Source organism: Anopheles funestus, chromosome 2RL (genome assembly GCF_943734845.2).
Source record: "Anopheles funestus chromosome 2RL, idAnoFuneDA-416_04, whole genome shotgun sequence".
NCBI classification, from domain to species: Eukaryota; Metazoa; Arthropoda; class Insecta; order Diptera; family Culicidae; genus Anopheles; species Anopheles funestus.
In genome coordinates, this window is record NC_064598.1 from 55962596 (window position 1) to 55976963 (window position 14368).

Consider the following 14368-nt stretch of genomic DNA (forward strand, 5'->3'; position numbering starts at 1 on the left):
TTGATAAGCTTCTGTGCGGTGGCTTTAAGCTTGTGTACTCGAATATAAAACAATCGTATGAAGGCAATCGTTGTTATTTCAGTGTAAATAATACAGGTTGATTAATGTCTTAAGAAACAAATGGACCTTTACTATAAATGTTCTTCGCAGAGCTGTTCAATAAGTACGTTGCATGAGGTCGACCATTGTGTGCTATTCACACTTTCTCGAGTGTATCGCATAGTAGGCGGCTACCAGTGATTGATATGCTCAAGTTTATAATAGTGCTCAAGCTATTGAACACTGCAGTGGTGCACAGTGGGAAGAATAGTTTAACAAATCGTGATAGGTAGTTAAAATCTTGTGCAAGTAATCACTTTGTTTATTTTGTACATAAATCAGTGCAGCGCGATAGTTACGAATTTGGTGTATTTAGTGATTGTGGATGATTAAACGAAGTTTTAAATGTAAACATTAGTAAATCTGCAGCGTTTAAAAATAAAATCCTTTTGTCAATAGTAATCTTCAGCTTGCAAGCCCATCATGCATCAAGAACGCAAAATAAACGGTACGGACCATTCTTTCTCAATTTCAATGTGGCTTGCGCTTAACGTGTATGCATTTTGATGATTTTACAGATGAAGATATTAGTGAAAGTTTTCCGCAGTTCGGCCAGTTGGTGTCAACATGTTGTCATGGATTGTGCACACGTAAACAATTGTTCAAACGCATCCCGGTCCTGCAATGGTTACCATCGTACAAGGTAGAATATCTTGTAGATGACATCGTGGCTGGCCTTTCCGTCGCGCTTACGGTTATACCTCAAGGCATTGCTTACGCTGTTATTGCAAATCTGGATCCTCAGTACGGACTGTACTCGGCATTTATGGGTTGTTTCATCTATTTCCTTTTTGGAAGTTGCAAAGATGTGACCATCGGTCCGACCGCAATTATGTCTCTGATGGTTCAAGCACACGTAGGAAACAAGGGAGTGGAGTTCGCGATACTGTCCGCATTCGTCACTGGTTGCATGATTCTTTTGCTTGGTATACTTAACCTTGGATTTTTGGTACAGTTCATATCCTTTCCTGTGACGGCTGGATTTACATCGGCAGCAGCGATAACGATTGCGAGTGGACAGATGAAATCACTGCTCGGAATTCCAGGACAATCGAACGAATTTTTAGACTCCTGGATAAATGTGTTCGAACACATACAAGATATTCGATTGTGGGACAGCGTGCTTGGTGTGTCGACCATCGTTATTCTGCTCGTATTAATGCAAATGAAGAACATCAAGGGAAACAACTGTTGCCGAATTGTTGGAAAGTACATTACCCTATCAAGGAATGCGATAGCTGTGATAAGTGGATCTTTGCTCGCTTATGTTTTGAGCGATGTTGGAAACGTGCAACCCTTCCTGCTGACTGGAAACGTGACTTCCGGACTACCACCGTTTCAACTGCCCCCATTCACCACCAGCGTGGATGGCCAAACTTACAGCTTTACGGAAATGATATCTGAACTAGGTACATCGCTCATAACGTTGCCGCTGATCGCCATTCTGGAATCGATTGCCATTGCAAAGGCATTTTCTAAGGGTAAAGCCATCGATGCAACGCAGGAAATGATTGCCCTCGGCATAAGTAACATTGCCGGTTCATTTGTGTCGTCGATGCCCGTCACAGGATCGTTCACAAGATCGGCAGTGAACAATAATAGCGGCGTCCGGACACAGCTGGGCGGTATAACTACGGGTGCGGTGGTTCTGCTGGCCCTTGGGTTGCTTACCGAAACGTTCTACTACATCCCAAAAGCTACACTAGCAGGCGTCATCATAGCGGCGATGTTTTTCATGGTAGAATTTCATGCTGTTGCCGAAATTTGGCGTACGAAACGTATCGATATTATACCAATGATAAGTACACTGGTGGCCTGCTTACTACTTGGGCTAGAGTATGGCATGCTTGTCGGTATTGGAATTAATCTATGCTTCGTGCTACATCAAGTATCACGTCCGGTAGTTGTGCCTGTACGATTGACATTTGATGGGAAGGATGTTCTAATACTTCAAGCCGATCAAAGTTTAGTTTATTCATCGGCCGAATATTTAAAGTACCTTGTTTTAAAACAGGCAGCCAAACACCCGGATGCAATAATTGTTCTGGACGGATCGCACATCAATTCGGTGGATACAACGGTAGCGAAGGTGCTTGTCAGTATGACTCAGGATATGGAACATTCGAATCGAAGGATAGTGTACTGGAAATGGAACCGTCCAGCACAATGTACACTTCTCAGAATGGAGCGAGAATTGTTTGAAAATGTGTTTAGAAATGACGAAAAATTAGACACAATAGTGAAGGAAGTATATTCACAACCTCAAACGCCCTTTAGACTTGATGTGTAGGAAAGATGAGATTCATGTAAAGTTGAATTCGAATTCGTTGAAGGCTTGCAATAAGGATGGACGGATAATGTAATTTGAAGAAAATGTTATTAAAATTTACGTCGTTTTTAAACTATTTTGAAAACATATTAGCAACCATTTTTAGCTTGAGGATATGTTGAGGATACGTCATCAATGAAAAATTGTGTATACAAATTGAAGTTACTTAAATTACCCATCAATATAAATTAGTTTTTTGCCCATCCGAAACATTGTATCATTCTACTGTGAATCTTGTACAAACCTGAAACTAGCCTTCTCTTTTTAGCGTTAAAATTCGTAAAAGTAATAAGCTAGAAGGAGCAAACTGATCTCACCATACGAAAGAGAGAACACGAGCGAACGGAAAGCAAAAGTTCGTTTCGACAAGGGCGTCGAACATGCTGAGGCTACGATCGAAATTTGCAAAAAAAAAATTGATTTATTAATCAGCTGTATTAAAAAATTGCTCACTTTCGATTAAACATTTTATATCATCTCTCTTAAAATGTTGCTAATGCTTCTAATATTCGAACCCCGCCATCTGATCGTAATATGAATGAAGATCGTCACACAAAAGAAATCAACAAAGTTTGAAACGTTTGTGTTCAGATAGGAGTATCTTTATTTTTTGGTGCAGTATAATTACAGGAATGATTTGATTTACACTTTGATTTCATTCGCTAAAGGTCTGCTGTGTTTCGAATGTTGTTCAATTTTGTGCCCGAACTAGTGGAACTGGAGCGCCACGTAGTCACATTGCCGGAAGGCCTTCACGACGCAGCGTGATGTGCGCGCGCGAGGTCGTAAAAATTGTGATATTTCAATAATATTGTTCGCCCGGGTAATAAACTATGTGAAACAACAATAAACCCCGCCACTCGTCGCAGCATTCCTTAGCACGCACAGCAAAAGATCAGCTCGGAAACTCGTACGGCAGTGGAAACAAGGAAGCATGGGACGCATCCTACGACAGTGTGGGCGAGGTGAAGCAACGATCATCGGGCAACGATAGCTGCCATTATCATGATGGAGGTGTGGGGATCTTGCTCTGCGGTGTGTGAAAGCATCAATGTGCTGGGTTGCAGGGAAGTGTATAGTAAGTAAGTGAAGAATTTGGCTAGAAAAAGTGAACGAGAAACCGGCGAGAAGATCGAGGCGTCCAGTGGCGTAGACTTTTCGATTAACATGTTTATAGAGTATGTCATAAAATGGATCATAGGTTTATGTGTTTCTAAACTCACACAATGGCGTAGCTAGAGGTGCCAGCGTTATACACACGAAGGATGTGTATATGGAACTAACAGACGAAGAAAAACGAACAAAACGAAAAGACATAGAGGAAACGGACACTCGAAGCCGCAACCTAGCTCGATTGTTCGCAGGTCTGTTCGCATACGGGTGTAGCGTAGCGTACGCGTTCGCTAAACGTCTGTTAGTAGAGGGAGTGCGAAAAATAAATAAAACAGAAGCACAAGTAAAGACAAACACAGGGTGTACAATTTCACATTCGACTAAAAAGTAGCCAAAACTCGATTGCAATCACTAGCATCACGATTTTTTATCACCGATTAGATCAAATCTTCCATCGTGCGCGCTCCGAAGGTGTTCGAAGGCATTTGGTAATATAGTGCAAATTTCTTCAGCGAATCTAACAACTCTTTCCATCGAACTGGACAACCATGAAGCACTGCTACTGCTTTATGAGCCTCACAGCAGTAAAAATACCAAAAAAATACTGAGATAAGCCAATGTGATACGAAAGAAAGTGTGGGTCTGCGTTTATTGGCCTGATTTTTTCTGAACCCGAAATAAAACCATTTTTGTGCTACATCCACTTGTAACACACAGTACTCATTAACCAGTAGTTCAATGTGAACGAAAGAGCACTTGCGTTATACCGATGGTTAACACATTTATATATTTATACTCATTTTTATTTAAGCTTTGGTAAAAAAAGCAATTTATCTTAATTTTTATATTGAATGCCTGCTCTGTCAGAAGATCAACAAGAACGAACAATGTTCACACAGGACAATCACCATCAGATGGTCAAATATTGTATTTTGGATTGGTAATATGATTGATTCAGTTCCCTTTAATCGATCCTCGGGATCGAAAGATTTACAATTATGAACGGTACAGCTGAGGCCGGTAAAGTCGGTGCGACTAATTTCTCAATTTTAATTTAATAACTTAATAATCCACAAGTTGGCCGTGACGCTCCACACGATCCGGCCGCTTCAATGTGTGGTATGGTGTACATCAATATTTGGAGCCCGGTGTAAGGGAACGAACCTAGGGTGAAAAGAAAATCGAAACGATTATGATTCTCGAAGGGCTCGCAAACTGAATTGGCTGTAGCTAGTAGCTGAATGGACGCGTACGCCAGTACAGGGAATCGAAGGATTTGGCTAACACCGAGTGAACGAAACCTAGCCGAAACCTAAACCAGAGATGGTGAGGAACAGACTTGCGACTGTCTTTTCGCTCTCTATCTCGGGCGGATTTTTCAGCCATCTGCAAAAGCATCCAACTCAGCTGCCCGCTCGGGGGCAACAGTATTGAAAATTAGATTCTGTTTTTATCTTCATCATCGAAGCTTGGAAGTTCGCTCCAAAACATAAAGGATGTTCGTTTCGTACACGGTTCGACCAACCTTTCTTTTTAGCGCTGATGAATACAACCTGTCTGGGAAGGCGCGCGCATCGTTCGGGCGTGTTTGGGTCTGAATCGAATTGAATTGATTATTTCCCGATGAGTCGATGATCGAGAGAGGGAATGAGAACTGTTATTAACTGGCGTTTTTTTTGTTTTGTTTGCCGCTAGTGTTGTTGATGCCTTTTGTTGTTGGTATTGTTTTTTTTCCAAACTCTTCCCTGCTAGAGGAAAATGTCTCGCATTGCTTCGGGGCATATTCGATCATCGAACGAGACGATCATCTGTTGCCATCGTTGTGTTTTAACATTGTAGTTGCATACAAGCATTACCATGCCACCACCTTAACTAATGGAATAGAAGGTTTAATAAAACATATGACTTGGTGGTGAACATTTTCATCCTAAATACTCGATAATTGTTTAAGAAGAAATTGAACAATCGACAATAGATCTGTTTCTATGTAAATCAGAAAAGCCGAAAGAAAGCATGTAGCATATTTGCGATCATTTTGTTGTTCAAATTTTGTTTTGCTTTCAATATCGAGGAAATGCTGTACCATCCGTCATCGTACCCATGCCCACCTAAATGGTACGTAGACGGCGGTCTTTCACTCTCGCTGACTAGTTTCAATCGGTTCGTTTCCTTTTTCCTTCACTATCGCGTAGCCTCCTCGGTAACTTCTCCGCATCGCATCGAGTGGAACCATCGTATTGAAATTTAACAAATCGTTTAATTTATGCTGAGACATGCTTCAAAATATTTCCCCACCATTTATGCGCACGATCGAAAGGTGTGGAGGTTGCGTTGGGAAATGCTAGCTCAATCAACAGTGTTACGTTCCAGAGAACGATATGTCAGGGCAGAGTAGTCGAGCTGATTTGTAAGACAGACATAGTAAGAGAGAATGTGAGCGAGAGAGAGAGAGAGAGAGAGAGAGAGAGAGAGAGAGAGAGAGAGAGAGCAAGCAAAAGGTAGGGAGATTTGTGAAAAATGACTTAATTTGTACCGCTAACTCGAGAGCCACTAGAAGTAGTAAAGATTGCGCGTGTATGTATCTGCATTTTCAATTATCCATTCGGTTGAATGGTACGACCGGGCATGAATCAATCCAAACCCCGTATGCGTGCTGTTTACGTTCCTTTTGGTGGTGAAGTTTTGTCTATCGATTAGTTGGAAGATAGCCACAAATGTTTCAATCAATCCCGTCCCGAGATGTAAGCAACGGCCCACAGATCTCACTGTCATGGAGGGTTTTGCCTTTTCTTACTGATTCAACGATCCGACCATGGTCATTGTTCACAATGAATCATATCGTTTGATCATTCTGCTATTCGCGTTTGTATCCTTTATCATTCTTTAGCATTTGTCATAAATTAACAGCTTTAGTGACAAAAAAAACGTCGGAAATTTCTTGCAAGATTCGACAATATGATTTGGTCGCGCGGTTTAGATTGTTCAACAGCAACGCAAGAGGACAGTTTTATTTGTTTGTTGCTTTTCATCCTTTTGTTTTTATGTCTACTGTTAATTTTACCCACAACACATAAGCAGGTAAGCTTCTCTTCATGGGACAGAGGGAGGAGTTCTTTGCTTTTCCACTTACGACATTGAAGTAGCTGTTCAAGAGGAGAAAAGTAATCGTTTCACTAATTATCGCGAGTCTCGGTCTCGGAAGAAATTCTTCCTTGGGCGTCCCATTGCTCTGTACCGCGATCCAAACGTATTGGACGAGCATCATTCACATCATCATCATCATCGTCAGCATCAAAGTCAGAACGGATGTATTCAGGCACACTATCCTGGGTACTTGTTACGTACTTATGAGATGTAGTTGATGATCAGAACCGCTGTTTTAGATTCGCTTCTCTCACGATCTTTGGTTTTTGTGAAGCAGCAATCTTTAAGATTTATGACAATCTTTCTGAGCCGTGGTGCTGCGTCTGGTTTGCTGCCCGGTGCACAGGTATTTTGGTGCGGAGATGCGCGATCGTCCAACGCTTTGTAACCCCCCGGTAATGCTACGTTCTTGTGCACACTGTGTTTGGGCTGTGCTTGCAGTATAAGATTTACTCTTCTCTTTCTCTTACGTGAGGTTTCTTTTGCTGACTACCTTACATTCATAGACCTATACTGAAGCTCACAGTATACGGACGCTTTTTTCTCATTCGTGCGCTGCCGATTTCAACTCGAGTCTGTTGCTGTTGAAGTTTGTCAGCACTTGCCTACGTTCGAATATGTGCTGCGTATTTTTTCCGCCCATCCTGAAGAGGGTAATTTTGGGACGCCTTGTTTTGATTTCATGATACTTGCGTACAACTACAAACACATACAAAACCACACGTTCTGGTGTGGTGGTGGTGGTGGTCGTGGTGGTGCACTACGTTAACGTCAAGTCAAATTATATCGTTGTCATACATATGGCGCAAATAGTAAGGATAACGTGTACCTCGGATAGATTTGTCTGAAAACATTCCGAGCCATCTATCTGCTTCATTGCTGCAATGTGTTCGGGGTCGGGCTCGAATGACCAGCGGAAATCGGCCTGCTGGTGAAGATGCTTTACAGGTCAATTCTTCGGTTTTCGGAGTGGTTCCGTAAGGGGTCACTCAAGTGCTATCCTCACTTATGACCTCTTGAAAAAGTCTTCGAAGGCGAGAACTTTGTATTTAAAAAAAAATATGATAATTACGGCCAGTGATTAAGAAGCGACCCGCTTCAAATATTTCCATTCACTGTTGTTATATATTTTTTGTTTTTGTTTCCTTTCTTTTGTCAGTCCCTATTTTTGTAACTATTGTTAAGTTATTTGACCGTTAGGTGAATCTGTTACTGAAACTTGAACATAGTTTGCTGTTTAAAACTCTAATAAATTACCAAGTTATGGTTGAAATTCAGTGGAAAATCCTTCGACTTTGAATAATATAACTTTTATAATCGTTCATCCACATATTTTTCAATATCTGAGAACGGAAATAGTAAATTAAGATTGTTCATATTCGAGCAGCTCACTCACTATTATTTAAAAAGAACTAAAACTATATGAAAGAAATTCAGTTAAATGAGTTGACTTGTACAACGTTTTTTTGTCACCTTTCACTTCAATTTTTTACGGGACCATCGGTTTGATCAAGACTATGAATGATACGTTTTCGGATCAACGACGTTTCCGATCATTGTCTATTTATGCTGCCCTTTTTGAGATCATAAAATATCTTCTTTATACTTCATGTTTCCAGTTTGTTCTATAACTGTGGCTGGAAGCTTTGATCATAAAAAATGTACGTCCCCATGAATATTTATACTTTTACTCACACTCACCACAACAATCGTTTCCGACAGCGGCATTAAAAAAATATATCTAAAGGTTTAGACCGTCCTGTTTCTGTTACACAGATACAGGTTGAAGGTGATGATTAACCAGATTAATTTTTCAAAATGACAGTCCCAAACTCAGTGTCGATAATCGATGGGAACCGAAGGAAGAAAGCTTAACTAGACAAGCTGAAGTCATCCAATTGGTTGGCGGCCACAGTCACGTCGAATGGGTTGAGTTAGAGTTACCAATTCGATCATAACGAAGCAACTTAATGTGGTCGCTGCTTTTCAACAGTATCCGCCGCTATATCATAGAGATCTTCCTCTCCAGTGCCACAGTTTTAACACCTTTACTACCTGAGAAAGGCAAGAGATCAATAAAAAAATACATTTCAAGCATTAGTGGCATATTACTATTTTCTGGTTGATTTTTGGTTTCGTATTTTATAATTGCGTCTTGCATAATTTGCCGGAGTTAATGGATACCACTCCTTTGATGATAGGAGATAATTTGTAACTCTCCAAATATTATTCAAATAATTTAAAAATACGTTTATTTATATTATGGTATTAATATATTACATTATATTTATTGATATCATGAGTACGAATTTAGCCGTATTGTCAATTTAAAAATACGTATACTATATATTTTTACGACACTGGAAACCGAACTTAGTACACTATACGACGAGGGTGCTTGACTGTGAGCGGTTTAAAGGACTCCTGTACCAGGCCAATATTTAGGATTAGGAGGTAAGTTGTACAACGATGTGATTAAGTTTTAATTAATTTATATACTTTTACCATATTTCTTCTTGTCCCGTCTTATAAAACATGACGATGTTTTATGCTTAATACAAAATAAGCACCAACACCAAAATCAAAGCACAAAATTAAAAAAAATATATATTCAAAATGTTATACTACGACCTTTCATGTTTGTTCGAAAGCAAAGTTATGTAAAACACCTAACAGTCAGTTTGGATGTGTCAACTGGTTTGTTATTTATTTTTTATGAAATTGTTGGCAGAAAGCAATAATTGCCTTCTATAAAATAATCCGACATTATTGCAAATAAACCATATCAAGAAAGCAAAAATCAACCATACCTCAAGCAGCTGAATCGTAAATACTACAACGCGTTACCACTGTTGCAACTGTTCATATGGAACTGGGTGATGACAGTTTTATCTAGAGACAGTCATCGCGTATAGTGTCCGCGCAGTGATTGCGTTTTCATTGGGTGGTCGCGCTTGAGTAGCAGCAAACTTCTTCAATACACTCTGGCGATGTTTCGTGGCATCACGTTCAACGAAAAAAATCGATAATCTGTACGGTCAGGGTCTATCAAAGCCGGCAGAATGACGGAAGATGTTTCGTCCAACCCCAAAAAGGCAACCTACACATCTTTGCGCTTGTGTGAGCGCGTGTATTCACATAACTCTTTTCCTCCCCGTTTCACCCTGTGCATCGTTCAGTGACGCGCGAGGAGGCTTTTGCTATTTCACTAATTAAGACATTATATTCGAGAATATTATTCCTCGAAACACAATTCCGCCACACACTGCTCTCCCACTGCCGCGCTATTCAAGCATTCTTCGCTACAGCAGCAGATCAGCTGCCAGTTCGTGTGTGCCGATGGTCGAGTCACTCCGCTGCAAAATGATCTGCGGTGAGGAAATCTGCAAAAAATGGTGGAAGGGGTTATCAGGTGGAGGAAATGGCTCGAGGGAAACAAATACCCTGGCCGTTCTTGACTCCGCATGGACAGTGGAAAGATAATCGCTTTTGCTTCGATGCTCCTTCTTCAACTCACTTTCGGGGAAATATGTTTAATTTCGTGAACGAAGGTTCTCATCCACTCCAACAGCCTCTGCCCGAGTAGCAGCTTCTCCAGGACCGGCCTGGCTTGGGAAGGCGATCGGGCGGGAGGTCGGGGAATCGAGCTGCTTGGCAAAGCAACTGTAAAGAAGATCGGAATCGTGTCGCTCATATCCAGCCTCACGAAAACTTCTGGCTCGTTGTTGTGTTATGCTACGTTCTTTTGCCCAGTTGGCAGATTTGAGACTTGAGAACAATGTTTATGTATCTTAAGCGAAGAAAACCATGCATTTACAGGGTGCCTTAGATATATTGTAATAATTAGCATTTTATAGGTCTTATCACAATCGCCCAAGTGTATATTTACTAAATTGGCATGAAATTTGATATCGTTTTTAAAGAACATGTTTAAGTATGTTTCTTCTAGTAGGAAGAACGAAATCAAGCGAATTGTTGTTTTGCAATAATATACTTTTTGCGTAATACATACAACTTCTTTGGCACCCTGTTCAATCGAGCATAAAAATGAACATGTCTCACAAGGTGAACGGTAGGTTTGCCTTTTTGTCTGTCGGATGTAAACCGGACTACAAGGAGGGCAAAACGTGAAAACAGCAAGAAAATAAAATCGCAACCATCGTGTGTCCAATATTATGAACACAAAAATGATCAAGAGCTCGCGCACTCTGACAAACGTTTACGCCGCAAAAGGACCCGCGGCCAGCTACGAACGAGAATGTGAGTGAGTGGGCGACCATTTCATGGTCCTGGTAAAAACGCACCAAATCAGAATGATCGCATACATGTTTGGTGGCGTAAGTTTTTGTTCTGCACCATTCTAGGGTGCCTCGTGCCTAGCGCCTTTGAAGTGAGGAACGAAACAAACGAAAAAAAAAAAATGCATTTTGCGTGTGGCGAATTATAATGTGTCATAAATTTATTTGTATAAATGAGACGCAGTTATGTCTCACGTGTTTTGTAGCCAACGTGTTGTTCGTTGGCGTGACGATTCGAAATCAGATTTGCAACGGTGCGTGTGTGAGTAAGTCATCACACCAAAGCAAGCAAGATAGTATCGAGTTTGAATTTTTTGGTGAAATAAATATTATGCTGCTTATCTTGTTGCTAGTTGCTGTTGGGTGTAGAAGATTCAAATATCAACCATGATGAGTATATGAATAGCAGTCGCACTCCGGCGTCGCACTCGTAAGAGTTTTTCTTCGAAAAGTGTGAGCTGCAAAAGGAAGAGCCGTAAACGCCGAGTAAAGTACGATGAAATGAAATGCAAAAAGATCCGGCCGCCATGATATTATAATGACTTTATTTTTGTACCATACACCAGTGTCCTCGGCTAGTGTGACCTTGATGCATTGCACTGAAACACTCATAAAAGGGTCGGGATGAACTCGAACCTTTAGCACAAAACCATCAGCGAATATTGTTCACATATGGATATGGAAGATGAAGATGCTGGTACGTAAACGGTTTCAACTTGCACAGCCCATTGGCCTTACCCGAGGTCCAGACCGGATCGGATGTTTTATGAATGTGCGTCCTCTGGTTCCCAGTTTTGAGCCGCAAGCTTTAAAGTGAGAAGTGAGACGAGCATGCCATTTGCGCTGCTTTGAAGAGAGCATAAATTTTGGGACTCATGTTATGCGACATATTGTTTGTGTTGACGGTATATAAAAGTATTTTTTGGTAGAGTTGTTCCACTGTTGATAGGTAGTTTTTTTGTTTCAAAAGCACAATTACTACAAAGTGCAGCCAAAGATGCACTTATTGTGGAAACCGCAACACACGCTGCTGAGGTTTTGAGGTTGGCTCTGGATACGGTTCCCGACACAATGTAAACCGATAACCTGCAAAGATGACAAGAAAAGGTGAGACTTTATGGTTTTTAAAGAGTTGACCATTAACGCAAGGAATAAAGATGGGCTGTGGACATCTTTCACACCGGTGTTTTCAACTTTCTTGTTTGTTATTAAAAATATAACGTGCATGAAGCCTCGCGATAGTTTACACGTATGTACTGAAATTCAATTTCATCGATCACCGTCGAAAACTGTAGCATGGGCTGAGTCACCCTGAAAAGGTCGTGGTGAAAGATTAAATTCCATTTTGAGATTTGCTTTCTATTTCTCATGCAAAGTAGTGAACCATTCTCGGGAACGGTGACAAACCCATCACCTTAGAATAAAGGGTAGGCATAAACGTCAGAAGTCAAATCGTGGCCAAAAAGCGAATGGTTGTTATATGGGCCTACATCTCGGGGCCGTTGTCTCCCACGGTTGCATCGCGCGAGTCCACCAACGCGAAAAATGTAAAATTGTGTGTTTTTTTCATTCCTACGACCATTTGAGTGACACAACCACGAAACGAACGAGTTTCTTACGAAAGTTTGCCTGAAAAATGTATTGGAAAGAACCATATTGTGCACTTTGTACGGTTTTTTTCGCAAAATGAATGCACCAAACTGCAGCAAGTTCAGCTAATCAACCCATTAACGAAGCATTGAACTCAAACTCATGATACATTCTTGGATGTAATTTAATCTATGCAAAAGGCATGGATAACTGTGTGCTGTGGCAATAATATTTTAAAATTGCTAAATTCACGTTAAAGGCTCGAAAAAAATCGAAACACAATAGTATTTTAATTTTCCGATCAAATGAAATGCAACCAATAACGGCAAAGTAAACAAAGGAAGTAAAACACGTACATGGAAAGATGCAGGGTAGTATCAGAGACCACTGATGGCACCATGGCACGGATAAGTATGATACAGATGATACGCACGTTTGGCAAACGAAGGAAGATCAGAATACAGCGTTTCCTGCGTGTAAAGTAACGAAACAAATGAAAATGATCATATAAATCGCAATAATAATAAATCAGATAATTCTCCCGGGGGCCATGAGCCGGTCCGGTGCGGCCAACACCCTGCAGATAGATCCAAGGTTCGGGTATTTGGAGCAGCTACAATGTGAAACCGAAGTGCTGCATTGTAAAGATTACCGCCGACCGCATATCAATCCTACCGGTTGATGATTCACTCGGTTTTGGGGCAAGATGGCAGTGCGGATGCGAGTAGGTAATCTCATTCTCCGAACGGATTGGGAAGCTGCAAGGCATCCAAGCATAATCTACCATGCACGACACAGAATGGCAACAGGGCGGCAACGTGCGAGTGACTTGCGTGGATTTGTTTGCAAAGCGATCGGAACCGGTGTTCGCGGGAAAAGGATCGGTTGAGGTCATGCTTAATGGAGTGCGATCGTGCCGCCGAGCCACGCTGCACACACGCACACGGTCAAATGCGCTGGCGCGCGCGCACTCGATCGCACAAATGGTTGGTCATTGATCGGATTGAAATTTGCCTTTATTTGCTCTTATTTTCCGTCGATTTCATCGGAACATTATTTATTCGTCAACGTTTGAAAAATGCCGCTTTCGGAAGACAGCCGGCGCTGTGTGTAATGGTAATGCCTAGAGGTGATGCCATAGCAGGAACTGGCCGAATACAACCCTCTACTCGACCCACCGAGCCTGCAGGGGGTCCGATGGGCAAATCTGTGTAGAGTAAGTGCCACCTCATTTTCAAATACCTGTAGTACAGTCAGGATTTGTAGTGCTTAAAGTATTTATTAGACTTTTGAAATGTTTACATTTATTTGTTTTTTAATTAACTGAAATTGATCTCCTGATGTCTGTTGATAATATTGTTTTTGTTTAACTTATCGAAACTTTGAGTTCAAACTGTTTAGATCATATTGGACGTAATTGAATCCATTTTAAATCCATGTAAACAGTCCGATGTTTTAATTATTGAAAGAAAAAAAATACACACATATCTATGTTGGCTTGAGTTAGCTTAAAAAATATTGAAGAAAAAAAAACAATTAACACAAAATTGTTATGAAATGAATATATTTTGATAGTGAATGAATGGCTCCATACAACGAAATACATTGTTCAATGTCTCATCTAACAAACATATTCTTATGAAGCTTTTTTATAGCTGGAGTATATCGCAAGACGCAAAGTCCAAAGAGGAATACACTGAAAGTTCAGTGATAAGCGGTGTGGAATTTTCACATGACAATAATTAACTGCATTCGGATACACGAACATCCCAACCAGAGTGCAGGACGCCCTGAG

General features: G+C 40.9%; 2 protein-coding genes across 2 annotated transcripts in view; one reads left to right on the top strand and one right to left on the bottom strand.

Moving 5' to 3' along the window:
* Nucleotides 1-14368, bottom strand: part of LOC125774629 (sodium-independent sulfate anion transporter-like) — an 84406-nt gene that overhangs the window by 9573 nt on the left and 60465 nt on the right. The window lies entirely within an intron of this gene.
* On the top strand, nucleotides 448-3895 carry LOC125774630 (sodium-independent sulfate anion transporter-like). The gene is made up of 2 exons (XM_049444739.1): nucleotides 448-547; nucleotides 618-3895. Exons 1-2 carry the CDS (start codon nucleotides 523-525, stop codon nucleotides 2387-2389), a joined length of 1797 nt encoding a protein of 598 aa, XP_049300696.1. The 5' UTR covers nucleotides 448-522; the 3' UTR covers nucleotides 2390-3895.